Raw genomic sequence first — 25,596 nt, forward strand, 5'->3', positions numbered from 1 at the left:
ATGCCGCCAACTGGCTGTGTGACTTCGGCCGAGTCACCGCGCCTCTCTGAGTCCATTTTTTTCTCTGTATAACGAGGAAATGCCTGCCTCCCAGGGGTATTGTTAAAATCAGAGCTACTTCTTAATGGCATAGGCTTATTCTCAATATTTTTTCAACCTGACCCCCATCTTTATTGACAGTGCCCAAATTTAAGATTCATCATCTGATTTCTTCACCCTTCATATCGCTATCAGAATGATTTCTTCTCATCCAGGTCAGATCTTGTGCCTTTTCAATTTTTAACCCCCCAAAGGGCTCCCCACTGACTCTAGGGTAAAGCCCAAATGCTTTAGCCGACTGTCCACACCATCCACTCTGGGTACCATCTACCTTCGGTTTATTTACTTATTTATAGTTTATTTATTTGGCTCCACGAGGTCTTAGTTGGACAGCTGCACGTGAGATCTAGTTCCCTGGCCAGGGATGGAACCTGGGCCGCCTGTATCGGGAGTACGGGAGTCTTAGCCAACAGACGACCAGAGAAGTCCCCTGTTGTCGTTATTGTTTAGTCCCTAAGTTGTATCCAACTCTTTTGCCACCCCATGGACTATAGCTCACCAGGCTCCTCTCTTCGTGGGATTTTCCAGACAAGAATACTGGAGTGGGTTGCCATTTCCTTCTCCAGGGGATCTTCCTGACTCAGGGATCTAACCAGCATCTCCTGCTTGGCAGGTGGATTCTTAACCACTGAACCACCTTGGTTTATTCATTCACGATGTATCCAACAGGGTCCCAAGTACTGCTCTAGGCTTTGGGACCCTAGCAGAGACTAAGGCAGACAAATTTCCAGCCCTGGTGTTGCTTATTTCCACTGATCAGATCATTTGTAAACAAAAGTGTTTTGTGCCCTATCAGCTCATTCATGTTTCCATCATAGGATCTGCTCAAGGTTCCTGAACCAGTGTATAGGGTTTCATCTCTGCTATTCCCTCTGCATAGAACACCCTTCCCTTGTCTCCCCCACCCCCTTCCCCCACCACCAACACCCTCATCCTTTGAACCACTGCTCAGTTTTGCCTCAGGGTGGTCTTCCTGCCTGCCTTAAGCAAAGGTGACTGCTTTGGGTACCATATACAGACAGCTGCTCTAGCACTTATCACAAGGTATTGAAATTCTTCATTTTACTGCCTGGCTCCTCAGTTAAGACTTGCAAGTGCCTGGGTCTGATTCATCTTCATATCCCAAGCCCTAGCATTTAGTTTGGCTTTGGGGGGCCTCCACTGAGTACTTACTGATTCTATGAATGAATAGAATCCAACCACTCAGGTAATGTTATCCAGATGCCCTGTTCCCTTGGCTCTTCAGACACTTTGACCTCCCACTTTCTTGCTGACTTTTGGATTCTCCACACACATATGCTGTGGGTATGCACACACACATGCACACTCATGTAAGCACACCTCCCTCAAAGAAGCCTCAGACCTCACCCTTGGTTACTGCATCCTGGCATGTTCCCCTGAAAGCAACCCAGTACACCTACTTCTGTGCACATTCTCTGCCCCAATATACCTCATCATGGCTGCTGCCCGAGGAGTTTCCCGCATCAGGAGGCAGCCACAGAAATGGCCAGGGTCGGGACTTCCCTAGTGGTCCAGTGGCTAAGACTCTGAGCTCCCCATGCAGGGAGCCTGGGTTTGACCCCTGGTCAAGGGAACTAGATCCCACATGCAGCAAGGAAGAGTTCATATATCACAACTAAAGATCCTGAATGCTGCAACTAAGATTGAAGATCCCACATGCCACAACTGAGACCTAGTGCAGCCAAATAAATATATTTTTTTAAAGGAACTTCTCTGGCAGTCCAGCGATTGGGACTTTGCCTTCCCATGCAGAGTGCACTGGTTGGATCCCTGGTCAGGGAGCTAAGATCCCACATGCCTGTCGGTCAAAGTTCCAAAACAGAAACAATATTGCAGAAACTGAAACAATATTGCAACAAATTCAATAATGACTTTTAAAAAAATGGCCCACATCCAAAAAATTAAAAAAAAAAAAAAAAGGAAAGGAAATTGCCAGTGGAAAGATCTCCCTGGTGGCCTAGTGGCTAAGACTCCGAGCTCCCAATATAGGGGGTTGGGTTCGAGCTCAGCCCAGGGAACAAGATTCCACATGCTGTAACTAAAGAGCTCGCATGCCACAACTAAGACCCAGCAGCCAAATAAACAAATATTTTCAAAAGAGAGAGACTTCCCTGGCAGTCTAGGGGCTGGGACTTTGCCTTCCAATACAGGGGGTGTGTGAAATCACCAGGGTCTGCGTCCCTGGTTTCCAGGTCTCCCCTTACTCCTCAACCACACTGAGAAGTTCCCACTGGCTCTGCCACTCCAGCCCTCTCAGAGGGAGCTGCAAGCCCAGAAAACCAGAGTCTAGCTGTTCCCAGTGTCACCTCTGTTGAATCTAAGTCTGGGTCAGACTGCCTGCTTAGGGCTGTCTTCTCATCTGCCCTTATCTTTGCAGAATCCTGAGACCCAAGATGAAACCAGTTCCCACTTCAGAACAGGAAAAGGCTTCAGATGACACAGGGCCCCACCCTCCCTTCACCTCCTGCCAACAGAGAGACGTCAGCCTTGGCAAGACCTCTGGACACGTCCATGGGCTGCAGTGGCCAAACTTGCCACGGATGGTATTCTGTTCCTACCACAGGTGCATACATTATGCAGGAGGGTGGACACGGCACCAGATCTGCTCTTTGCAAGGCAAGCTAGGAGGAGGGGGATGAATGCACCCCTTTGCCAGGGCCCCACTTCTACCCACATCACACCGTTCACTGGAAGCAGGGAGAAACTGACTTCACAATAGCCAAATAGCCATAAGACCTCCCTTTACCTAAAGTTCAAAGCTGGCAATATCAGATAGTCTCACCTGTAGTTTTACAGTGGCCCTGGAAAAGAGAGTAAAAGATTGTGTCCTTCCATTCACCGTGGGGTGGATGGGGGACCTGAGATGCAGAGAAAACCCAGACGATGAAGGACACATCTGCAGACCTGGGCTTAGATGTGGGAAGGGAACTTGACAGTTCCAATTTTTATCTAATACTTTCTTTTTTTTTTTTTTTATCTAATACTTTCAATTCCCTCCTCTGGACATCAGATAATATTGCCTCCCAGAGATGAAGAAGGGGTTCATCAACCTCCTCATTATGAAAATGAAAGATCTATGCTTACATAATTACTTCTTATCACTGAGGGAATAAGAAGCTGAGCTGAGTTAGAGCATCAGTTAGAGGCCTCTTCACAGACTTGGTCTTCTTTCATCCTAACAGTAAAATGAAAGTGGAAGAAACTATCATTTCCAAAGTTTCTAATGTTACAGATAGAAACAAATTAGGACTCAGTTGAAAAGGAATTTTAGAACCAGGCAAGATATAGGTTTGAATTCTAGTTATGCCGCTATGTGTCTAGGTGACCTTGGGCCAGTCAGTTGACTTCCCCAAACCTCAGTCTTCCCCTGGCAAATAGGGATTATGTAAGAAACTGACAGGGTTCATTGTGATGATTAGAAGACAAGTATGTAGAGCAAGTGGTACAGAAGAGGGCTCAAAAAACAAAACAAAACAAAACAACAGGGGGACTCCCCTGGCAGTCCAGCAGTTAAGACTCCACACTTCCACTGCTAGGGGCACAAGTTCGATACCTGGTCAGGGAACTAAGATACTGCATGCTGCAAGGTGCACCCATAAATACATAAATAAGTGAACAACAAGAACCATTAATGACTGTCACAGTGAATATTTACAATGCCACATTGGAACTGTGTTTACATACATCTCATTCAGTCATCCCAGAGCCCTATATAGAGGTACTGCTCTTGTCCTCATTTTATAGATAAGAAGTCTGATGCTCAGAGGAGTTCAATCACTCACATAAGTTCTCCTGGTTAGTGAGTGACAGAACTAAGATTTGAACCCAGGCAATGGGACTCTGTGTATTCAACTGAAGCTCAGAGAGGTTCTGACACTTGACGAAGGTCACACAGCCAACCCGTGGGAGAAAAAAAGGGTCTGGATGCTTGGTTTTCTCACTTCAACTCATCTGTTGCGCCCTTTTCTGTTGTACAGATGAAGACTGGGACTGAACTTGCCTGAAACTAACTTGGGACAGATACCAAAAAAAAGCACTAAATAATAAATGATCTGGGATGCTGGCCAGGACACACCCCAGAGCACAGGGAGGGGGAATTGAACCCTTTCCTGGGTATCATGTGGGAAACAGTCCACTTCTGGCCACTTATCATTTACTTATTCACAGGCTTTGATGATAATCGCACCTGCCCACCTCCGCAGGGCCGAGGCAGCACAGCACCCAGGCAAAGAAGATGTGCAAGTCAGCATTTGGACTTAAAGGAGGCTGAAAGAGCGGGGAAACGGTAAACTCCAGGTCCAGGGTGAATTGTGTGACAGGTGTGTGAGGTCCCCTTGTGGGGTGAAAGAGAGACTCACCTGAGGGGCCAGGCTGGGGCGGGAAAGCTGCGGCGGAAGTCTTCGGAGCCTTGATGGGCACGGCGGCAGCGCCACCCCTCGCTGCCCCACTCCCTGCGGGCGCTGCCGGCTGCCTTCCGGAGGCGCTGGTAGCTTGGGACTGCACCCCTAGCCAGGACTGGCTGCTGTGTCGGCCTTCCTCCTCGGGATGTTCAGACACTCCTGGAACGCCCAGACAGCGGACCACAGTGTGTGAAATGCGTCCCATCTTGGGTTTATTTTAAATCAAGGGTCCCCAACCCCTGGGCTACCGACCAGGTACTTCCTGTCAAATCAGTGATGGCATTAGATTAGAAATATTGTGGACAAAAATATAATGAGCTTGAATCATCCTGAAACCACCCCAAACCCCTCTAACCCACCCTATCCTCCCACTCCCAACCCACCCTCCCCACCCCACCTCCAACCCCCTGGTCCGTGGAATAATTATCTTCGACCAAACCGGTCCCTGATGCCAAAAATCTTGGGGACTGCTGTTTTAGATGGCACACCCGTCAGAAAGAAAGCGTGTGTGCACAGGCACAGGCACACACACACACACACACACATCTGAAAGCCATTCTCTTTCCAGTTCTCTTTCAACACATCTGATTATTCCAGGACAAAGTCTCCTTTTGCTGCCAGAAGCCCTTTAACACCTCTCTATCCTTGCTTGTCTTGTCTTGTCTTTAACAAAGAGAGAGAAGGCCTCCGGCTCAGAATTCTGAGCGTGGGATGATATCCAGTGAGAATGTAAGAACAAGTTTTTTCATTTTATTTTGTTTACCTTATTTACAACAAGTGATATTGGTTTCCAGTGTTTTCAGTACTGATAAAATGTTTCCTTTCAACAGACATGGTTAAAAGCAGGTACCCTGGAACCCAGACTATAGGTTCAAATCCCAGCATTGCCACTTCTGACCTGTGTGACCTTGGGCAGGACACACGACCTCTCTGTGCCTTGATTCCCTCATCTGGAAAAGGAAATTAATAATGACATCTCCCATGGGACTTCCCTGGTGGTCTAGTGGTTAAGACTTCACCTTCCAATGCAGGGGGTGAGGGTTGGATCCCTGGTTGGGGAGCTAAGATTCCACATGTCTTGTGGCCAAAAAAAAGCAAAATGTAAGACAGAAACAACATTGTCACAAATTCAATAAACACTTAAAAATGGTCCATATAAAAAATAAAAAAATAATAGTATCTCTCTCTTGGGTTATTGTAAGGATTATATTAGTTAAAATATGCGAAGGGCATAGATTAGTGCCTGACATCTGGTATATACTATATGTGTGTTAGTCACTCAGTCGTGTCCAACTCTTTGCAACCCCATGGACTGTAGCCCGCCAGGCTCCTCTGTCCATGTAATTCTCCAGGCAACAATACTGGAGTATGTAGCCAGTATAAATGTTTGTTATTATTAGCTTATATGTGGGGGAGGACCCGAAGTTTAATGAACACTTCTTTGGAAATCCCACCATTTTCCACCTGAAGAAGTGAAGCCTTGGAGAAGATGACTAAGCAGTTGAGCAAGGATCTGGGTTGGTCTCTGGATTCCTAATCCATTTACCAGCCATCTCAATCGTCAATAATTAACATCACCTTGCAGCCTCAGCTTATTCATGGGCAGAGTGGGACTAGTACTATTTCACTGGCTGTTGGGATGCTGTGTGTAAAGATGGTTCAGAAAATGAGTTGCTATGATATCTCCTTGAGAGTCCCTTGGACTGCAAAGAGGTCAAACCAGTCAACCTTAAAGGAAATCAGTCCTGAATATTCACTGGAAGGACTGATGCTGAAGCTGAAGCTCCACTGTTTGGCCACCTGATGAGAAGAACTGACTCATTGGAAAAGACCCTGATGCTGGGAAAGGTTGAAGGCAGGACAACAAAGGATGACAAATGGATGACAAAGGACAAGATGGTTGGATGGACATGAGTTTGAGCAAGCTCTGGGAGTTGGTGATGGACAGGGAGGCCTGGTGTGCTGCAGTCCACAGGGTCGCAAAGAGTCAAACGTGACTGAGCAACTGAACTGATGATGTCTCCTGTGCATTCTCAACAGAGATAAGTGCCCCCCTAAGAGGGTAGAAATTGATTCAGGGGTGGATCTTTTAAAAATTGATATTCTGGAGTGGATAGCCATTCCTTTCTCCAGGGGATGTTCCTGACCCAGGGATCAAACCGAGGTCTCCTGCATTGCAGGCGTGTTCTTTTCCATCTGAGCCACCAGGGCAGCCCTATATAAAGCACAGATATATAGGTGCCTACAAAGGTCCACATAGTCAAAGCTATGGCGTTTCCAGTAGTCATGTACAGATATGAGAGCTGGATAATAAAAAAGACTGAGTGCTGAAGAATTGATGCCTTGAACTGTGGTGCTGGAGAAGACTCTTGAGAGTCCCTTGGACAGCCAGCCAGTTGGTCCTAAAGGAAATCAACCCTGAATATTCATTGGAAGGACTGATATTGAAGCTGAAGCTCCAATACTTTGGCCATGATAAGAAGAATCGACTCATTGGAAAAGACCCTGATGCTGGGAAGGATTGAAGGTAGGAGGAGAAGGGGTCAAGAGAGGATGAGATGGTTGGATGGCATCACCGACTCCATGGACAAGAGTTTGAGCAAGCTCTGGGAGTTGGTGATGGACAGTAAGGCCTGGCATGTTGCAGTCCATGGGTTCACAAAGAGTTGGACACGACTGAGCAACTGAACAACAACAAATACAGTATATCTGTTATCAGAAGTTCATGAAAAATGGTCATTAGCAAACAAAGAATGTCTAAAAAAGGCTAGGGGAGCAATAGTGAAAAGAAGTTGAGAAATACTGCCCTTAGCCAGCAACTCGGGTTGCTACTCATAAGTGGGTTGTGAAATAGGCTTAATGGGTCATGATAAGCATTCTGGGAGATAAAAAAATGATAGAAAGGGAAAAATTATACAATACAGTGTGCCCTGCACATAATCAGAATCCAAAAGTATTGTGAGAAAGTTTGGCATGTGTGTGCATGTGCTGAGTTATGAAATGGGTCTCTCTGTAAAAAAAAATGGTGAAAGCCATAGCTCTAAACCACGGTTTTTCTTTTTCTCCCCTCCTTACTTATCTGTCTCAGGCAAGCCCATGCAGCCTTGGACTGTTTTACTCTGAACAGGAAGAACCTGATGAGGAAAGAAACGTGGAAGAGAATGCCCAGATTCCAGTGAAACTAGGGCCCGACCTTTACCAGCTCATGGCCCAGAACTCTCCCCCTCCCTCAGTCTCTATTCCAGGGTAAGCCCCTGGCTGCCAAGGACAATGACTGGCCCTCCGCGCCTCTTCACTGCCTCCCCTAATGTTCCTCCCTCTGCCTCCTTTCCTCTCTGCTCCCCCTTGGAGGGCAGCAGTCCTGTTGATACGAGTCTGAGTCCCAGCACTGCCATTTGCTGTGCAATCCCAGACCAAGTCATCTAACTTCTCCGAGCCTCAGTCTTCTCAGCTATAAAATGGGGGAAATTATTCAAAAGACTGTAGTGATGCTTAAATGGGATAAAGTATATTAGTATTTTAGTGCCTTGTGTTCAGTGAGTGCCCATGTAGCTAACAGGCTCTGAACCCTGGTTATCCATGTTATCTCTATTTAATCCTTGAAATGAGCTTACACAGGAGCAGGGAAGGTGACAGAGCAGACTTGCATCAGGCTATCTGGTTTCAAACCTCAGTTCTGTATCTTTTCACATATTTCTTTCTTTGTGACTGCAGTGTGTCCCTTTTTAAAAAGGTGCTTTCCTCATAACCCCACATAATGATTTCAGTTTACATTATTACATTGGCCAGGCTTCTAACTACCAGGAAGGCTGGGAAATATAGTTTTTTAAATAAGCACACTTCAGTCTCCAGCAAAATAAGATGTTAAAGATGGATACCGGTTAGGCAACCAGAGTCTCATCTTCAACAGTTTTATCTCGCTCTTGATTTAACCTTTAATTTTCAAAGACCCATCCAGAGGAGGAAATATGGAGTAAACAAGTAAGAACTGTTGGCAGAGATAAGCTCTGAAAATGTGGATGACACATCTAAATTGTATTCAGTGATGTTTTGGTCCTTTTTTTCTCTAAACCTTTCTGTTTCTTTAGGAAAATGAGTTATGAGTTTTTTATATCCATTTAACATGAGAGAGGCCAATACATTCAGAAAATATGGTTGGAAAAACCATATTGCATAACCTTGGAAAAGATACCAGTTCTCTCCATGCCTCTGTTTCCTCATCTGTAAAATGGGTACAACAATACTCCCCATCTGCAAAGTTGTTTTGAAAAAATGACTTAATATTGCTAAACACTCAGATCAGTGTCTGTATAATTAGCATTTAATGACCTGGTATTATTATTATCCTAACTTCCCAGATGAAAGAATTGAGGCCCACAGAGATTAGCCAACTATCACTCAGGGAATGGAAGAGCCTAAATTTGTTTAATGTCTTAAAAATTCTGGGAATTTCCCTGGCAGTCCTGTGGTTAAGACTCTGTTCTTCCATTGCAAGGGGTAAGGGTTCCATCCCTGGTGGGAAACTAAGATTCCACATGTCTCTGGGCACCATTAAAAAAAAAAAAAAATCCAGTTGTCTTTAAAATGCACATAGGACGTGCATTTCCAGTCACCCACGATCATTCCCAACCCCTCAGAAGGCTCCCTGAGGTGTCCTCCCAGTCAGTACCTCCCACCAAGTTAAACGCTGTTCAGATTTTTCAGAAGTTATTTTGCCTGTTTGCAACTTCGTCCAAATGGAGCCATATGGTATGTTTCTTTTATTATCCATGGACTCTGAATTTGAAATTCAGATGGTCCCACCCTAGGACCTGCCATCTTAACTGTTATCCTATACCGCCTGTTAAAGCATTGACTGCTTGGGCTGCTCTCATTTCCCCCAACTCCTCTTCCTGTCCCCTCTTTCAGCTCTACCCCTGAATGCTAGCTGTCCTTCAAGCCATCAACGAATTCTAATTGATCTCTTCTCCGTTAGACGGTTTTGCTCCCTCTGCCCCGCCCCCAAGCAGGCCCCTCTGCCATGAAGCATATGATAGGGCACACGTGTCAAGAAGTGGGCCAATAGGAAGATGGTATTTTCCAAACCGTCCACCAGTCCTCCAATAGGAAGGTGATGTTCCCGCCCCCTCCAACTGCCTCTGTAGAACTGCCTCCACATCGTGCCCTTGCAGTTTGATGCCTTCCTTGTATCCTGAAAGGGTCCCCTCAAGGCTGCTTAAGGGGTGCAGGATGGCAGGCTCTGACTCTCTTCATCCCTCCTGGGCCTTTCCCACCCCTCCCTTCCCTGGAGTGGATGGGAGGAGAGGCTTTTCCAGAGAAAAATAACATATATGTAAATGTTTTCAAAGGTTTTCCTCTTGTTTGGTTGGTTTTTAAATGGGATAATACTTAAGAGTTTTCCTTTTAAAAGAACTATTTTTTTTTTCCTAATTTCAGTTATCTTTACAGTCTAAACACCTGCCCCCTCCTTTTTTTCCCCGATTTCTGAGTGCAGATGAGAGTCACCAGCCTCCCTCTCTAGCCTCCACCTTGCCCCTCCCAGGTGAGGACCTAGAAGAGGGGAGAAGAGACACAAAGAGTTTAGGGTGGGAGGACAGAGCTTGGATGGGGTGAATTAAGAAATCGCAGGCATGTACTTAGAATTGAAAGAGAAGGAATTTTAAGGTGTGAGATGGGCTGGGAGATATAGACCAGCTTCTCTGATTACAAGGAATATTAATTAAATTAATGGAATTGGATTGATAAGACAAAATTAGGATGTCCAGTTGCTCAAGGATGACACATATTTAAAGTGCAATAAGGATCTCAGATCAGGAAAGAGCTATGACAGGTGGCTTTTGATGGTTACAGAAAAATGCATCCTATAGGCCATTGAGTTAGAGGGATTGGCGGGGAGGGGGTTTGGTCTGAGCCTGAGAGACAATGTGCTGTGTTCTCCCAGCCATCTTACCTTCTCTACCCCAGACAGGCATGCCTCTGCTCTTTGTACTGGGCTGTATCTTCTTCCCGCTGAGCTTTGCTGTCCTCTGCTGGGGTCTGCAGAATCATTCCAACCTGCGGATGGAGAAACAAGAGGCTGTTTTGGTGGCATCCAAGTAAGAGGACAGGAGGAGGACATCCTTCCTGGGGCCAGGGCTGGGGAAGCTGGTCTCCTACTTCTAGGAAGAGTTGGTGATGACAGCAGAAGCAGACTGTGTGTGCATGTGAGGGTGGCTGGGTGGGGATGTAGAATCGAAAGACACTCTCTATGGGATCTCTGGTTTCCCAGGTGGTTCAGTGGTAAAGAATCTGCCTGCTAATTCAGGAGATGCAGGAGACTCGGGTTCCAACCTTGGGTCAGGAAATCTCCTGGAGAAGGGAATGGTATCCCACTCCAGTATTCTTCCCAGGATAATCCCATGGACAGAGGAGCCTGGTGGGCTATGGTCCATGGGGTCACAAAGGAGTCTGACACAACTTATTCACTAAATAGCAATAACAATGGGATCTCTTGCAAGCCACTTAACCTCTCTGAATTTCAGAGTCCCCATTAGTAAATGGATTTAACAAGAATACTCACCATCCATTCTTCATGGAATGTTGTGTGAGGGTAAGGTGAATTCACATCTATAGAATAGGGCCAGGGAATTCCCTGTGATTAGGATTCACTGCTCTCATTACCAGGGGCCTGGGTTCCATCCCCAGTCAGGGAACTGAAATTTCATAAGCTGAACCACCTGGGAAGCCCTGCATGGCCAAATTAAAATAAAAATAGTTGTTGCAAACTCCTTCAAGTGACACAAGAGATATAGGCTCTGTGCAGACTGCCTGAGCCAGAGGACTACATTTATCCCAATGGGGGCAGCTCCAGCCAAGCATCATGGAATTAGAGTGTGACCCCAGTGTTGCCTGATCTTCTCATTTTCTCTTAAAAGTTGAACTTTTATGTGAAATCTTATTTTTATAATTTTTTAATTTTATTATTATTCCTGGGTTAGGAAGATCCCCTGGGGGAGGGCATAGCAACTTACTCCAATATTCTTGCCTGGAGAATCCCATGGACAGAGGAGCCTGGCAGGCTAAGGTCCATAGGGTTGCAAAGAGTTGGACATTATTGAAGACCTAGTACACATGCGCACTGCAAATTTATGGTCTGACAAAGATTAGTAATAGACAGGTGAACTATCCCCAAACCTTAGGGAGGAGGAGGAGCTGGCAGGAGGCACAACTTATAATACCTAGGTGTCTGAAAGACCGCCCCCCCAAAAAAAATCCCTACCTGTTTTAATCTCTGCTATCCAAAGTGAAGCCACAGCCCCTTCACCAGGTCTGTGGTCCTCAACCCAGTAGTCAGGGTGGCTTGCTGTCACCCGTCCTCGCCTCAATGCAGCACCATCCTGAAGCTTTGCCCATCTTTGACTCTGGACCTATGCAAACATGGGTTTGAAAGTCAGCTTTGCCAATTCTCATAGCTGTGTTATCTTGAGCAACTTTTTTGTCTTCTTCCTTTTTTTCTTAAATGTCTAAACCTCAGTTTCTTGTTTACAATATAGACAAAGATGCTACGATCTGGTAAGGTTAAATAAGAATAAACATAAACCACTTCACCCCGTGCCCAGTACATAGTAAACACTCGGGAAGTTGGGTCCCTTTTTCTTTTAAGTGAAGCCCTGAAGCCAGGAAGCTAGGTCCACTATTGCCTAACTCCTGCTGCCTGAGGTCAGAGACCTCCCAGGGCCTGTTCCCACAGCACGCCACTAGAGGGCAGCACAAAATAGCAAATCCCAGTCCTTTGGGTAGGCTTTGGACGGGGATAGGTAAATTGTACAGTTGCTATGGAAGCATACCTTAGGGCAGACTTGGAAACCAAAGTACGGTTTTGGTAGCAGGACCCCACGTCATGCAGAAGTCTACGGGGAGGTTGGGTTCAGGATGAGAAGGCCGAATTCTAGGGAGGATGAAAGTGTGAGAAGCTGCTCAGAGGCCAGTGTAGTTCTGGCTGGGTCTCTGACCTGCAGCAAGACCCTGGCCAAGTCACTGGGCCTCAGTTTTCTTGCAGTGGACTGAGGGGCTCAAATCAGGGGCCTTTCCCCCAGGGAAACGGCTCTGAAGTTGCAGAGGAAGGGGAGCTGGGACCATCATAAATCTGACGAGGAAGAGAGTGACCAGGGCCTTGGGGAGCCCAGGCAGCCTGAAGGACACAGGCAGGGGCATCCTCGGGCTTGAAGTGAGTTTTCAGAGACACTGTGCTTCCTCTTCAAAGCCTGCCACCCAGTATGAGAGGGCTCCTGTCTTCTTAGCTACCTGGTCTTAGGGAGAGTCACTGAAAGCCTCAGGATTATTGCTTGACCTGTAAAAAAGGGATACATGCAGTTACCTCAGTGCTCTTACAGTAGTTAGAGGAGGTCACAGGAAAGTCTCGCAGTGGAGTTGCGATCCAGAGGCACCTCATGTAAAAGTATGTGTTGTTTTGTTTTTAGTCGCTAAGTCATGTCTGACTCTGAGACCCCATGGATGGTAGCCCCACCAAGCTCCTCCGTCCATGGGGATTCTCCAGGCAAGAATACTGGAGTGGGTTGTCATTTCCTCCTCCAGGGAATCTTCCCAACCCAGGGATCGAATCAGCGTCTCCTGCATTGGCAGGCATGTTCTTTACCATCTGAGCAATAAGGGTCTTATACCTCAGAGTTCTGGAGGTCTCTGAATCTGATACTGTGTTAACGTGTATTTTTATTCCCATCCATTCCCTAAACTCAACCTCCCGAGACAGCAAGCTGCACTAACTTCTGCTCCCGTCCCAGAGAATCCTCTTACTCTCTGTGGGAATGAGTGCCCCTAAGCTGGGACCCCAAGGTGGCTGAGGAATAAGTATTGAGAGGCCTTGGCAGAGGAGGAGATGGCAGGCATTTACAAACTGCTGGTGGGAAACAGGCTCAGGCCCATCTGGGGGCCAGGGCCCCCCTCCCAGCTGGACAAGGAGCCCCAGAGGAGCGCGGTCCCGCCCTTGGCCCTTGCCCTCAGCAGCCCCCTGTGCCTGCCGCAGCGGCTGTCTCTTTAAGGGCCTCCCCCTCCCTCTTTCTCTGCTCCCCCCATCTCTGTCGCAGCCACTGCTGTGGCTCAGAGCTGCATGGGGAGACGCCGCTGCAGGTCCGGTTTCTGGGTGTCTGGTCGGTGCCATCAACTCCCTCCTCCTCCCCCCGCCCTCCCCAAGCTGGTGATTGCCCCTCCCCCGGCCCCCTCCCCGCCGAGGGGGCAGGGGGCTGGGCCCGAACTCTCCGTAATGCCCTGGGGCTGCCTCTGGGCCGGGCCGCGGGCACTCTGGTGGCAGCGAGAGGCGGGAGAGCGGTGCTGACCGCTGACCGCCTGCCCGGCCGCTCCTCGGTCTCCCTCCCCGCCCTGCCTCCCCTTCGGAGCTGGCACCACAGTCCCACCCCCACCCCCCACCCCGCCCCCTCGGGCCCTCCCAGCCTCTCCAAGTAAGCCCCCCCCCACCTGCCTCGCTCCCTCCCCTCCCCCATCGCAGCCTTTGCGTCCTGTCCCCTCTCCCTCTGTCCTCTCACCCAGCCCTCTCCTCCTCGGCGCGCTCCCAACCCTCTGGCTGGCTCTCTCCGGCTCCCTTGCTCGGATCCTCCCTTTCCCCCAGTCTCTCCCATCTCCCCAGTCTCCATCTGACTCCCTTCCTCCGGTCCTGGGTGGGGGTCGGGCTCTCCAGTCCCCTCCCCTCCCCACCCTGTCTGTCCCCTTTGTGCCCCTTTCTCTTCTTCGCTCTCCTTCCCCGGCCTGGCGTCCCTTCTCCACCCCCGTAACTCCCTTCAGCTCGGCCTCCCAGCCCTTTCCCGGCTGTTTTCGGGCTCCCTGCCGGAGGCCTGAGCCACCATGCTGACCCCCATGGTGGCCGGGGGGGTGGTGTTCCCCGGACTCTTTCTCCTCTCCAAGAACACGCTCCAGCGGCTGCCCCAGCTGCGCTGGGAGGAGGCCGACGCGGTCATTGTCTCAGCCAGGTAAACTGCCTGCCTTCCCTCCGCCCCCTCCCCTTCGTAGGGTGCATGGGGTGGAAGGGACCCTTGGCCGGATAGGGACTAGGGGCTCCTGAAGTGGTCAGTGGGCTTCACCTCCAGCTTCCTTCTCTCCATGCTACCTTACTTGCTGTCCTAGGAGACCGCATCCAAACCCAGCCATCTGGTCTACTAGGATTCAGTCTGCTCTGCTTCCCTTTCCTATTCACCCTCCTACCCTCCAAAACAGGGCCGGCATGTGACCAAAACATTCCTTTAGGATACTAGGGAACAGGGCAAGGGGCCATGTATCATTGTGTCGGGGGGGAGCTGTGTCTGGGGGAATGAGGGATAGATAAGTGAACAGTGGAACTCTGCACAGCCCTGAAATGCGTGCAGGCCAGAGCTGGGGAGGGGAGTGTGGTGGCTGGCAAGCAGAGAGCGGGAAAGTAGCTGGGAGGGGAATCAGGGGCAACTGAGGGGCCGGGGAATGACCCACGATGACTAGGCAGCCGAGAGGTGTAAGAACAGACCCAGGGCTTCCCCTACCATCCTGTGCTGTCACACCCCCAACCCCTGTCCCTTCCCTGGAAGGGACCTTGTTATCTGCCACTGGATCTCGGCATCGTCTCACCTCACGATGACCTCCCGGGTGTCCTCCTGAGAGGAAAGCGACTCCAGAGCAGTCCTGGAGGCTGAAGCAGTGGGGCTGAGTCCCAGGCGAGGCAGCCTGGGGAAAATATGGGCAGGGAGCAGCCAAGAAGCACAAAAGCTGGAGAGTAAAGAGGAGGAACCCTCCTTTACAGTTACTCCCTCTTCCTCCTAGGCTAGTGTCCTCTGTCCAAGCCGTAATGGCCTCCACTGCTGGCTACATCGTCTCCACCTCCTGCAAGCACATCATAGATGACCAGTAAGTGCCATGAGACCACCGCTTCCCCCCATTCCAGCAGCTTGTGTGCATGTGACCCTTAGTACCCCAGATCACCCGGGGGACTACCTCAGTGAACCCCAAGCCCTTAAACTTGGGCTTGAGCAAGTTAACTACAATAGCTGCAACTCAACACCCCCGAGACAAATTTATCCACATCCTGTCCTTAAAGGTCAACACCAGGAGGAGGAGAAGCGGGGAGCAAAAAGGATTCTCAAGGCAGCTCCTAGGTTTCCCAGCCTCTTGGATCATAGTAGGTTCTGAGTGTCGTTTCCTCCCTGCCCTCCTCTCACTCTTTCACCCCCTCAGACCCCATTTCCAACCAGCACCCAACTGGGGTGCTTCCCTACTTGTTCGTGCCAGACTTACCCCTCATCTCCCCCCAGAATCCAGGTGTCCAGCCCCAGCTCCATGTGTGAGAGGGACAGACGACACAGAACAAGGCCACCAATGGTTAGACAGTGGGGTGGGGAGTGAAGGGTGAAGAGGCCAGATTTTGGCACTGGGAGCTGATGCAGTACCCTGGTGCTTGCCAAAAGAGCCCAGGCCGGAGAGGTGGGGCAGAGGAGGGAGGAAGGGGGCCCTGTCCGTGGTGCTGACGGGCCAGCTCAAGGTGGACCCAGGCTGTCATCGCTGTGAGTTGCCTGGGAGGGTGCTGATGATGCCCCATGCTTAACTTCTGATCCTGTTCTTCCTCTCTGGTGGCTGCTGAGCCCTGGGGACATGGTTTGGATGACCCGACCAAGAGGCATCTCCTCTTTCCCTGAGTTCCTTCATCTGCGGAGTGAGGTCCACCCCTATCTGGAAGGGCTGCTGCAAGGAGGAACTGACTTGTGTGTGTCAGATGCCTACAGCAGTCCTGGCCATACAGAGTGGATGCTAAACTCATTCTTCAGACCCCGCCCCAGGGACTTGGCTTCCTCCTGCCCTTTTCCCCCATTCCCCCTCCTCGGTCCAAGAGGAGCCTGGATCCTCCCCCACCCCCACATTCCCTTCTCTCACCTTCTCACAGAGGTCACCTTCCAGCTCTTACATGTTCTCCTCCCTGTCCCCGAGTCTGTTCTTTTCCCTCCCCCCTTAATCCTCAGGTAGGTGGGAGGATCTGGGTTAATCCAGGAGCAACAGCTGTTCCTACCTCTGAGCACCTAATTGCTGAAGAGGGTGGGGATGGGCTTAACCCTTCACACCAAAGCCCAGGGTCTGGACCCCCACAGGCCAGTGGCGTCACCATGTCTGCTGTGGCTGACTCCCTAGGCCACTCTCTGCTCTAACTTCTCAGGCCAGTTGGACCCCTTTCCACCTTCCTGCCCTTCATCTCTAACCTGGGCTGCTGCTTCCTCTCCTCTCTGTCTCCCTCCCTCCTGGTCACACACTCCAGCATGGCTCTCCGCTTCTTTTTTCCCAAAAATCATCCCTTCTAGGCCAACCTTCCCCAGGGTTCACTGTCTCCTTCCATGTCACCCCTGGTCCTTAGCTGGGCCACCCCCAGGTCTCACCCCGCTTCTCCCTTCAGCAGCCCCTCTTATTCGGACCTCGTATTTGTGTCCCTTCTAGCTGACTTTGTTTACATCTCTCTACCAAGCCTGGGGAGTACCGCTGGGTTTGCCTCTTAGACCTCCCGCCCCCACCTCGAACCTGTCACAGGACTACGGACTTCTGAGGATGTACTTCATGTGCTGACTCAAGAAGAAAAATGCAATGTTGCATATTCATGCACTTTTCATTTTTGTTTACTCTCAAAGCACATGGAACTTTCTCTGCTCTTGGCTCCTTTTGCTCAGCGTTTTCTTCTTAATGCTGAGCTGTACCTGAAAAAACAGGAGGTGGGACCACACTGAGGCAGAACAGCAGCACTGACAGCATCACCAATTCCCCATCTCAAATCTTCTAGAGGACAGTAGGGCTGAGAGTGAGGCCTGTGGAGCCAGACTTCTCATGTTTATCCCTTGGTCTGGTGACCTAGCCTCTCTCACCTGTAAAATGGGGTGACAGTCATACTTACTTTTCATAGGCTTTTTGTGGGAAGTAAATAAGTTTGTGCTTGTAAAAGGTTTAGAGTATTGGAATAGGGCCCTCCTTAATAAGTAGTCAATTAATGTCAGTCAAGGTTTCCCTGGTGACTCAGACAGTAAAGAATCCGCCTGCAATGTAGGAGATGCAGGTTTGATCCCTGGATTGGGAAGATCCCCTGGAGGAGGAAATGGCAACCCACCTCAGTATTCTTGCCTGGAGAATTCCACGGACAGAGGAGCCTGGCAGACTATAGTCCATGGGGTTGCAAAGAGTCGGACACATGACTGAGCCACTAATGCTTTCACTTTTAATGTCAGCCAATATGATCTCTCCCCACCATCCTACCACTTCTGCTGTAATTTGTCCTGATCTCCGCTGTCTCTAAGAGCTGGTCTGGCCTGTTTTCTCACTCTGTCTCAGCCCTCAGTTCTGTGACTGTCTTTTGGTCTGTCTTCCTTTTCCTCCTAGCACATTGCAGAGAGAGAGAGAATATGAATGAATTAATATGAAAAATGAGTGAGAGACTTCCCTGGCAGTCCAGTGGTTAAGACTGCTTGCTTCCACTGCAGGGGGCACGGGTTTGATCCCTGGTCAGGGAACTAAGGTTCCACTTGCCGCATGCGTGGCCAGAAAGAAAAAGAAAAATATGTGCATTCTGAGCTCAGTCTGGGTTTGAACCCCAGCCCTACTGCTTACCAGCTGAATGATCCTGTGATCACTTGGGCAAGTTTCTTGCCCTCCACCTTGGGATTCCATCATGTAATCTGAGAGTCTATTTCTGTCTCAGGGTTCTTGCAAGTATCACTGGAGATCTGACTCCTGGGATGCATCTAACATAGCCCCTGGCACTTGGCAGCTGCCCTGTCCATCTCCTTCCCTCATTGACCCCACCCCTCTCTCTGCCCGACAGACACTGGCTCTCCTCCGCCTACACGCAGTTTGCAGTGCCCTACTTCATCTATGACATCTATGCTATGTTCCTGTGTCACTGGCACAAGCACCAGGTCAAGGGGCATGGAGGGGACGAAGGCAGCACCAGAGTCCCGGGCAGCACCTGGGCGGTGGCACGTGGTTACCTGCACAAGGAGTTCCTCATGGTGCTCCACCACGCCGTCATGGTGCTCGTGTGTTTCCCGCTGTCGGTGGTGAGTGGGGGCTGCTGGGAACTAGGGCCCTGTGTCCCGCTCATGCTAGTACTCCAGGAGCCTAGAAAGCCCTGGGTCCAGGTCCCAGTAGGATGAAGTGCCCCAGGGAGGGTTTCCTGAGCTCCAGCCCAGCCCCAAACAGCAAGAGGTTGGATCACGCCCAGCTGTGCTGTTTTGGAGCTGGTTTGCAGGCTTCCCTGGTGGCTCAGATGGTAAAGAATCTGCCTGCAATGTGGGAGACCTGGGTTTGATCCCTGGGTTGGGAAGATCCCCTGGAGAAGGGAAAGGCAACCCACTCCAGTATTCTTGCCTGGAGAATTCCATGGATGGAGAAATCTGGCAGGCTGCAGTCTGTGGGGTCGAAGAGTCGAACATGACTGAGCGACTTTCACACACACACACACACACACACACACAAACACACAAACCACTGCCTCTGAGACTCAGGGCTTCCCAGGTGGCACAGTGATAAAGAATCTGCCTGCCAATGCAGGAGACACAAGTGATGTGGGTTCGATCCCTGGGTTGGGCAGAGCCTCTGGGGGAGAAAATGGCAACCCACTCCAGTATTCTTGCCTGGAAAATTCCATAGACAGAGAAGACTGGTGGGCTACAGCCCATGGGATCACCAAGAGTTGGACACAACTGAATGAGCACACACACATGCCTCTGAGACTCAGTATCCTCATCTGTAGTATCATGGATATCATCTCACCTGCAGGAAGGTTGGAGGGGGGTTAAGTGCTCTCAGATTTGCTACTGTTCACCTGTGCTCAGACTTTCGGGGTGAAGCATCTCCAAAAGGGACAGAGAGGAGACAGGGAGGGAGGACAGGTGCTGCCAGGAATCCAGGCTCAGGCCAGGCTGTTTCCTTCTCCTCTCAGGTGTGGCGTCAAGGGAAGGGAGACTTCTTTCTAGGCTGCTTGCTGATGGCAGAGGTCAGCACCCCCTTCGTCTGCCTTGGCAAGATTCTCATCCAGGTGAGAGGGCGCTGCGGACGGGAGGACAAGGGAAGGGTTGGGCACTTTTAGGAACCAGTCCGGGCTTATCCCCTGGTGGCTGAGTGATAAAGAATCCACCTGCCAATGCAGGAGACACGGGTTCGATCCCTGGGTCGGGAAGAGCCCCTGGAGGAGGAAAAGGCAACCCACTCCAGTATTTTTGCCTGGAGAATTCCATGGACAGAAGAGCCTGGCGGGCCACAGTCCATGAGGTCTCAAAAGAGTGGGACGAAACCTAGCAACTAAAAAACAACTGGGATTTTTTTAAAGGACAGGTCAGGTCTGGGAGGGGCTACCAGGTAGGGTAGAGGGGAGCTGTCAGGGCAGACGGGAGGGGAAGAGGGGGCGGGTCCTGGGGAGGGCCCCTAACCTGGCCCCTGTCCCAAGGAGGGAAGGCCGGGAGGTGGGCGGAGGGGGAGGTGGCCCAGGGGGCTGAGTCGGGGGCGTGGCCGGAGGCCACGAGGAGGAGTTTGCCCCGCCCCTGACTCCCCCGCCCCCGCCCCTGTCTGTCCGTCCCGCCCCTCGCCCCGCCCCCATGTGCCTGCCCCGCCCCTGTCTGCCCGCCCCGCCCCTCATCCCGCCCCTGTCTGCCCGCCCCGCCCGCAGTACAAACAGCAGCACACGCTGCTGCACAAGGTGAACGGGGCCCTGATGCTGCTCAGCTTCCTCTGCTGCCGGGTGCTGCTCTTCCCCTACTTGTACTGGGCCTACGGGCGGCACGCGGGCCTGCCCCTGCTCGCCGTGCCCCTCGCCCTCCCGGTCCACGTCAACCTGGGCGCCGCGCTGCTCCTCGCCCCGCAGCTCTACTGGTTCTTCCTCATCTGCCGCGGGGCCTGCCGCCTCTTCCGGCCCCGGGGCTCCCGGCCGCCCTCTCCCTGTCAGACCCAGGACTGAGAGTGGGGCCGAGCTCCCCACCCCACCCCCATCCCCACCGCGTGGGAACAGGGCTCTGGGGCCGCTGGGCTAGCAGTGGGAGCCAGGGGCCTCTGGCCCTGACAGTGCCCCTGGAAACTGACAGATGGACTCCAACGGGGTGGGGTCACGTCCCTTCAGGGGCTGGGGGCCGGGACCAGGGGAGACTGAGCCGAGGGGTCGACCGCCTCCTGCATACCCCTTTCTCCATCACGTCCCCTGGGCCCTGGAGAAACGAAGGAAGAGGAAGAAGGCGCACCCCTTCCCATCCGCTTAGGGCTTTTGAGGCTGTGGGGAGCCTGAGGGGACCAGGACTCATAAAAGAATTGTGGGGGAGGCCCTGCTGCCAAGGCCATCCCAGTCCCCCTGCTGCAAACTCCTCTGGGAGGGAGGCAACACCCCCTCTAACGTCCCTGGTATGGTCATCTCCACAGCTTCTCTCCAGGGGAGGCCAGCCTGAGGAATCTTATTTATTTTATTTATTTATTCAAACTTGTTGGGGTGGGGGGAGGGAGGTGGCTGCTACCCCCCCAGCCTTCCCAGTGCTGAGCAACCCCAGGGGTAAGTGGGGGAGCACCCAGCCCCTTCCCTGTGAAGCTGACATCTTGCCCCTGGGCCCTGGCATGTCCCTGGTGCTACAGACTTCTCAAGGCTTCCTCCAGTCTGGGGTCGGGGGGACCCTGGGAGGTGCTTTACAGACCGCTAATAAAGACATCAGCGTGAACGCCACCAAGGCCCTGTCACCCAGTTCTTTGGGGTTGGGGAGGGAGCAAGCGTCTGGGGGCAGACAGTGCCATGACAGGTTGGGGGCAGACAGTGCCATGACAGGTTGACTGTGGGACAGGGCAGGCCCCCCAAGCTGAGCAGTCAGGGAGAAAGAAGCAAGGACTCTTATTCATCATCAAGAGAGGAGAGTGGGCCTGGGTGCCCAGGGCAGAATCCAGGGCTCTTCTCCGCCTTTTTAGGCCCCTTTCTCACAGCTCCTGTGGGGTGTGGAGATCAGAGGTTGGAGGTCATGCTGCCTCCCTGGGCTTTGGGTCCCTCAGCCTCTTCCCGAGCAAGGTTCCGGTGGGCGGGGGGTGAGGGGGTGAGGGACAGGCCTTACATGTGAGTGCAGAACTGGAAAAGCAGGAAGAAGAAGGCCACCAGCAGAGCACCCACCAGGATGTGATGGAAGAGCCTGGAGTCAGAACCTGCTTGACAGTGACGGGGAGACAGGGGACCCTGGACTTGCCTCCAACCTAAGGGCCAAGGGCAGCTGTCCTCTAGGCCCTGGCCAGGAGGGCAGCCCCTTCTCAAGCTGGGTCATACCTGAGTTAGCAAAGATGACAGGTTTCTCTCCAATGAACTGGGCCACGGCCAGGAGCTTGGCTTGGTCTGAGTCTGGGTAATCAAAGAAGTCAGGTCTGTCTAGGAAGAGCGGAGACTTTGCTCCCCGGCCCGAGGCCTTGGCACGTTCCAGACTGGGTGCTGGGGACACAGAGCGAAGTGTATGAAAAAGCCAAGCAGAGCCCTGCACTCCGCCCAAGAGGCTGAGACAGACCCAGGGCCCTGCCAGGCCACATAGCCTTCGTGGAGCTGTGGAGGACCTTGATTTTGTTCCCAGAACTTCTTAGGGGTTGGCTGAGCCCTCCAGGAGAAGGCCTATGCTGGGCAGGGAGGATGGGAGAGAAGTGTGGAGAACAAAGAGAAGAGCCCAGGCATGGCCTCCCAGCCTCTGGGGGGCTAGGGGGGTGGGTGGCGATTGACCCCAATCCCCAGCCTTCCTCCTCCCCACTCTTCTCAGCTTCCCACCTGATTCTAGGGACCCCAGCCCAAGCAGCCACATCCACACCCACACCCACTGCCTTGGCCTCATCACCCCTCCACTCCTGTGAGAGGTGAGAGTTCTGTGATGTCACAGCCTGGAGCCATTCTGATTACACTCTAGGGTGAGGGGAGAGAGGAAGTGCTAAGATCCAGGACCCTTCCCCGCAAGCCCCTGGATCCAGAGGGGAGAGGATGGGGCTCATAGAGCCTTCGGGTTGATGCTGTTGATAGAACAGTGAGAGTGGAAGCCCCAGAATTTACAAATGAGGAGCTTGGTGGGACAATTTGCTGAAAGCCAGAACTGAGGAAAGCAGCATTTGTATAGCAGGCACAGTGGACTGGTGGGGGGGATGGAGGACAGGGCTAAACATCTCCAGTTACCCCCTTGGATCGACCGCAGATAGCATTTATTGAGCACTTGCCGCGATGCCAAGTACTTTTCATGGACTGACTCATTTAACCATCATAACATCCTCTGAGGTTAGGTACTATGTCCTCATCTTACAGAGGAGGGAGCCAAGACAGAGAGAGGTGATGTAGGCAACACACATTTCCGAAGGGCATCTATATTTCTCCCTGGGCCCCCTCCTTGCCTGTGTCCTCAAATGCAGGGGCCTGGGGATCTCCCCCATGCCCCAAACTCCGTTTCTTGGTGCTCCGCTGAGGACAACGCTGGGGTTAGCCACTTAGAGAAACAACAGGCATCTCCGCTAGGTGGCAGCAGTGTCTATGTCTGCCTGCCTGTTTCTCTTCTTACCTAAGGAAGACACGGCTCCAAGTTTCCAAGCCCTCCCACCTCATCCCATCAGGTTGCCTCAGGAAACCATATCGTTGGGGGAATGGCAGGCATGGGGGTGGTCAGAGGAAGTCCCCGACCCATCTCGGGGCAAGTCTCTTGGTCATGCTTAGAGGCTTCACAGACTCCCCACCTCTTGGTAGGCTCCCCCACGGCCCATTCTGTTTCCCCTTTCTGGTTTCTTCTTTTCCCTTATTTGTCACTTTCCAACAGCCGCTTTCATTCTTGTGGCCTCCCTCAGCTGATAATAGCTCCTCTTCGATTGGCAGGTAGGCCTGTCTGTCAAACATCTGTCCCGCCCCATCCAAGCCCAAGGAGACTTCAGGGTCTTCTTGGTTTTGCTACACAGTTGCCTGTTCAGCAGCCTCTGACAAGTTCCGTGACATGCCCCATGTCAGACATGTGTCTGTGGTGTGTGAGGTCCTCTGTCCTATAGAAGGAGGCTCCTTCCTCCACTGGATCCCCACCCTCATCTTTCCGACCCTCAGGGACTGCCCACCTATTCTCACAGCAACCCTGGGAGGTGTTTGTCAGGGTCAGCTTCTACTTCCTAAACAAGGAAAAGGCGCAGAGAGAAAAAAAGAGGGGAAAGGAGGAGACAGACTAACATCTACGGGGCCTTCTGGGGGACTGGCTCTGTCTGTGTGTGCTCAGTCGTGTCCCACTCTTTGTGACCGCATGGACTGCAGCTTACCAGGCTTCTCTGTCCATGGGATTTTCCAGGCAAAAGTACTGGAATTTGTTGCCATTTCCTTCTCAAGGGATCTTCCTGACCCAGGGATTGAACACTACGTGTATCTCTTCTCGGAAAAAGGAAGTGACTTGCCCAGTGTCACAGGCATGTGAAGGGCAGTAGGGACTCAGCCTGATTCCCAGCTCTGGCCCAGGGCTCCCTCTGCAGGCCTGTAGGCAGTTGCCCTCCAGGGCTTAACTGGGAGAAGGGGTCCTGGGAGAAGGGGGGTCCAGACTCTTTATTTAGCCTTTGGAGGGAATTTGACAGTTTCCTGAGTTGCCTCAAAGGAACACAGCTGTCCTCCCTGCCAGAAAAGGCCCTTTGGACACAAGCAGTGAATTATCCATTCATTTATTCATCCAACCATTAAATAAATGTATCACGCTCCTGTTATGTGCTGGACTCCATTTATGGCTTAGATAGAAATCAAAAGGGCATGGTCTCTGCCCCAGGGGACCACAGAGGAAAGAGAACTCAGGGGTGCACATTATTTGAGTATAGACAGACTAACCCGAAGAGGCTGTCTACACTTGCTATCATTGCTCACTCAACTTTAATGTATCCTTCAAACTCTTCACGACTGGCTTCGTCCCCACCACTCCACTGAAGTCACTTTTGGTGGGTGCACCAAGGACCCCATAACTTGCCAAATCTAACCTTTACTTCTCTGTTGGTTCTGACTCTCAGCAGAGTGCGCACATTCCTGCCTCTAGGCACTCACCGATTTTCTTGACTCCTCCCCCTCTAAGCTGCTCAGGCTTGGACCTTCTTTTTTCTATCTATACCCTCTCTCTCTAGGTGATCTCATCCAGTCGCATGGCTTTAAATACTATCTATATTCTGGTGACTCACAGATGTATATTTCCAGCCCAGCCCTCTCCTCTGAGCTCCAGACTCCCCTACCCAACTTCCTGCTTCATGGCTCTGTCCAAAAACATCTCAGACTCAGTAGATCCCAAGTACAGTTCTCAATTCTCCTATCCCAAACCTGTACCTTCTTCCCACTGCAGCAAACGAGCTTGCTGTTGCTCTGGATGTTTTGCTCAACATAAAAACTTAGGAATTGCCTCAAACCCCTCCCTGTTTCACTTCTGATAAACCCATAGTCAAGGCCTGTTGCTTCAGGACTTCCCTGGTGGTCTGGTGGCTAAGATCTGCGCTCCCAATGCAGGCGGCCTGGGTCTGATCCCTGGTCAGGGAACCAGATCTTGTGTGCTGAAACGAAGAGTTCCCATGTAGCAACTAAAAAAAAAAAATTCAGTATGTCTCAGCTAAGACCCAGCACAGCCAAATAAGTAAGTAAAAAAATATATATTTTAAAAAGAATATATAATTTAAAAATTGGCTCAATTTCCAATCTAAATCTCAAGTTCATCTACTTCCCTCTTCTCATTCAAGCCAACCCCATGTCTCATCTGGCTTATTGCAACGTTTTGTGGACTGCATGATCTCTATTCGCTCTTCCCCCATTGAGAACAAACCAGAACACATTGATCCGCTACTTAAAACCCTCCAGTGGCTTCCTTTGAACTTCTTACCCTGATCTGTGAGTCTCTTATCTACCTACCCACTTCAGTTCTTTCCCAGCTTCAGTTCCTTAGCATCTCCCAGCCTCTGCATACCCCTCTGCCTCCCACTCTCTTGCCCCCTATTTGACCCAGGAATTCTTCCTCATCTTCCAAGTCTCAGCTGAGACAACACTTCCGCTGGGAAGTGAACCTGAATTTTCTGACCATCCCGCATCACCACATTAGTCTCACTGCAC

The 25,596-nt window shown here is 51.2% G+C and overlaps 2 protein-coding genes and 3 long non-coding RNA genes across 7 annotated transcripts; 2 read left to right on the plus strand and 3 right to left on the minus strand.

The window, feature by feature from the left end:
* The first annotated feature begins 151 nt into the window (after nt 1-151).
* Nucleotides 152-4,427, plus strand: LOC110131729 (uncharacterized). Its single transcript, XR_002312258.2, has 3 exons — nt 152-254; nt 2,498-2,683; nt 4,288-4,427. It is a non-coding gene; the product is annotated as an uncharacterized lncRNA (long non-coding RNA).
* LOC139032872 (uncharacterized) lies at nt 3,077-10,553 on the minus strand. Its single transcript, XR_011485502.1, has 2 exons — nt 10,471-10,553; nt 3,077-4,679 (listed from the first exon to the last, which is right to left on the minus strand). It is a non-coding gene; the product is annotated as an uncharacterized lncRNA (long non-coding RNA).
* Nucleotides 9,640-21,222, plus strand: TLCD3B (TLC domain containing 3B). Of its 3 annotated transcripts, XM_020884577.2 has the most exons (7): nt 9,640-9,852; nt 9,957-10,062; nt 10,489-10,615; nt 15,321-15,404; nt 18,346-18,580; nt 19,465-19,560; nt 20,188-21,222. In XM_020884577.2, the coding sequence occupies exons 1-7, from the start codon at nt 9,814-9,816 to the stop codon at nt 20,473-20,475; spliced, it is 975 nt and encodes a 324-aa protein (XP_020740236.1). In that variant the 5' UTR covers nt 9,640-9,813; the 3' UTR covers nt 20,476-21,222. The 3 variants fall into 3 exon arrangements, with proteins under 3 accessions (XP_020740236.1, XP_020740240.1, XP_020740243.1); XM_020884581.2 differs by lacking the exons at nt 9,640-9,852; nt 9,957-10,062 and having other exon boundaries at nt 10,491-10,615; XM_020884584.2 differs by lacking the exons at nt 9,640-9,852; nt 9,957-10,062; nt 10,489-10,615 and adding an exon at nt 13,591-14,500.
* LOC139032871 (uncharacterized) lies at nt 11,777-15,325 on the minus strand. Its single transcript, XR_011485501.1, has 4 exons — nt 15,129-15,325; nt 12,804-12,849; nt 12,347-12,447; nt 11,777-11,926 (listed from the first exon to the last, which is right to left on the minus strand). It is a non-coding gene; the product is annotated as an uncharacterized lncRNA (long non-coding RNA).
* C33H16orf92 (chromosome 33 C16orf92 homolog) lies at nt 20,706-22,429 on the minus strand. Its single transcript, XM_020884587.2, has 4 exons — nt 22,288-22,429; nt 21,805-21,963; nt 21,599-21,686; nt 20,706-21,476 (listed from the first exon to the last, which is right to left on the minus strand). Exons 1-4 carry the CDS (start codon nt 22,349-22,351, stop codon nt 21,455-21,457), a joined length of 333 nt encoding a protein of 110 aa, XP_020740246.2. The 5' UTR covers nt 22,352-22,429; the 3' UTR covers nt 20,706-21,454.
* Nucleotides 22,430-25,596: the final 3,167 nt, after the last annotated feature.

Source organism: Odocoileus virginianus, chromosome 33 (assembly GCF_023699985.2).
Source record: "Odocoileus virginianus isolate 20LAN1187 ecotype Illinois chromosome 33, Ovbor_1.2, whole genome shotgun sequence".
NCBI lineage: Eukaryota > Metazoa > Chordata > Mammalia > Artiodactyla > Cervidae > Odocoileus > Odocoileus virginianus.

What these genes read in the sequence shown, in the direction of transcription:
- C33H16orf92 (XM_020884587.2), bottom strand. Translation starts at nt 22,351, where the DNA reads ATGAGGCCAAGGCAGTGGGTGTGGGTGTGGATGTGGCTGCTTGGGCTG. An exon ending in GCTGGGGTCCCTAGAATCAG is followed by an intron (nt 21,964 to 22,287) that starts GTGGGAAGCTGA and finishes CTGTGTCCCCAG; the next exon opens with CACCCAGTCTGGAACGTGCC. An exon ending in TGTCATCTTTGCTAACTCAG is followed by an intron (nt 21,687 to 21,804) that starts GTATGACCCAGC and finishes ACTGTCAAGCAG; the next exon opens with GTTCTGACTCCAGGCTCTTC.
- TLCD3B (XM_020884577.2), top strand. Translation starts at nt 9,814, where the DNA reads ATGGGAGGAGAGGCTTTTCCAGAGAAAAATAACATATAT. An exon ending in CTCCACCTTGCCCCTCCCAG is followed by an intron (nt 10,063 to 10,488) that starts GTGAGGACCTAG and finishes TACCCCAGACAG; the next exon opens with GCATGCCTCTGCTCTTTGTA. An exon ending in GCTGTTTTGGTGGCATCCAA is followed by an intron (nt 10,616 to 15,320) that starts GTAAGAGGACAG and finishes TCTTCCTCCTAG; the next exon opens with GCTAGTGTCCTCTGTCCAAG.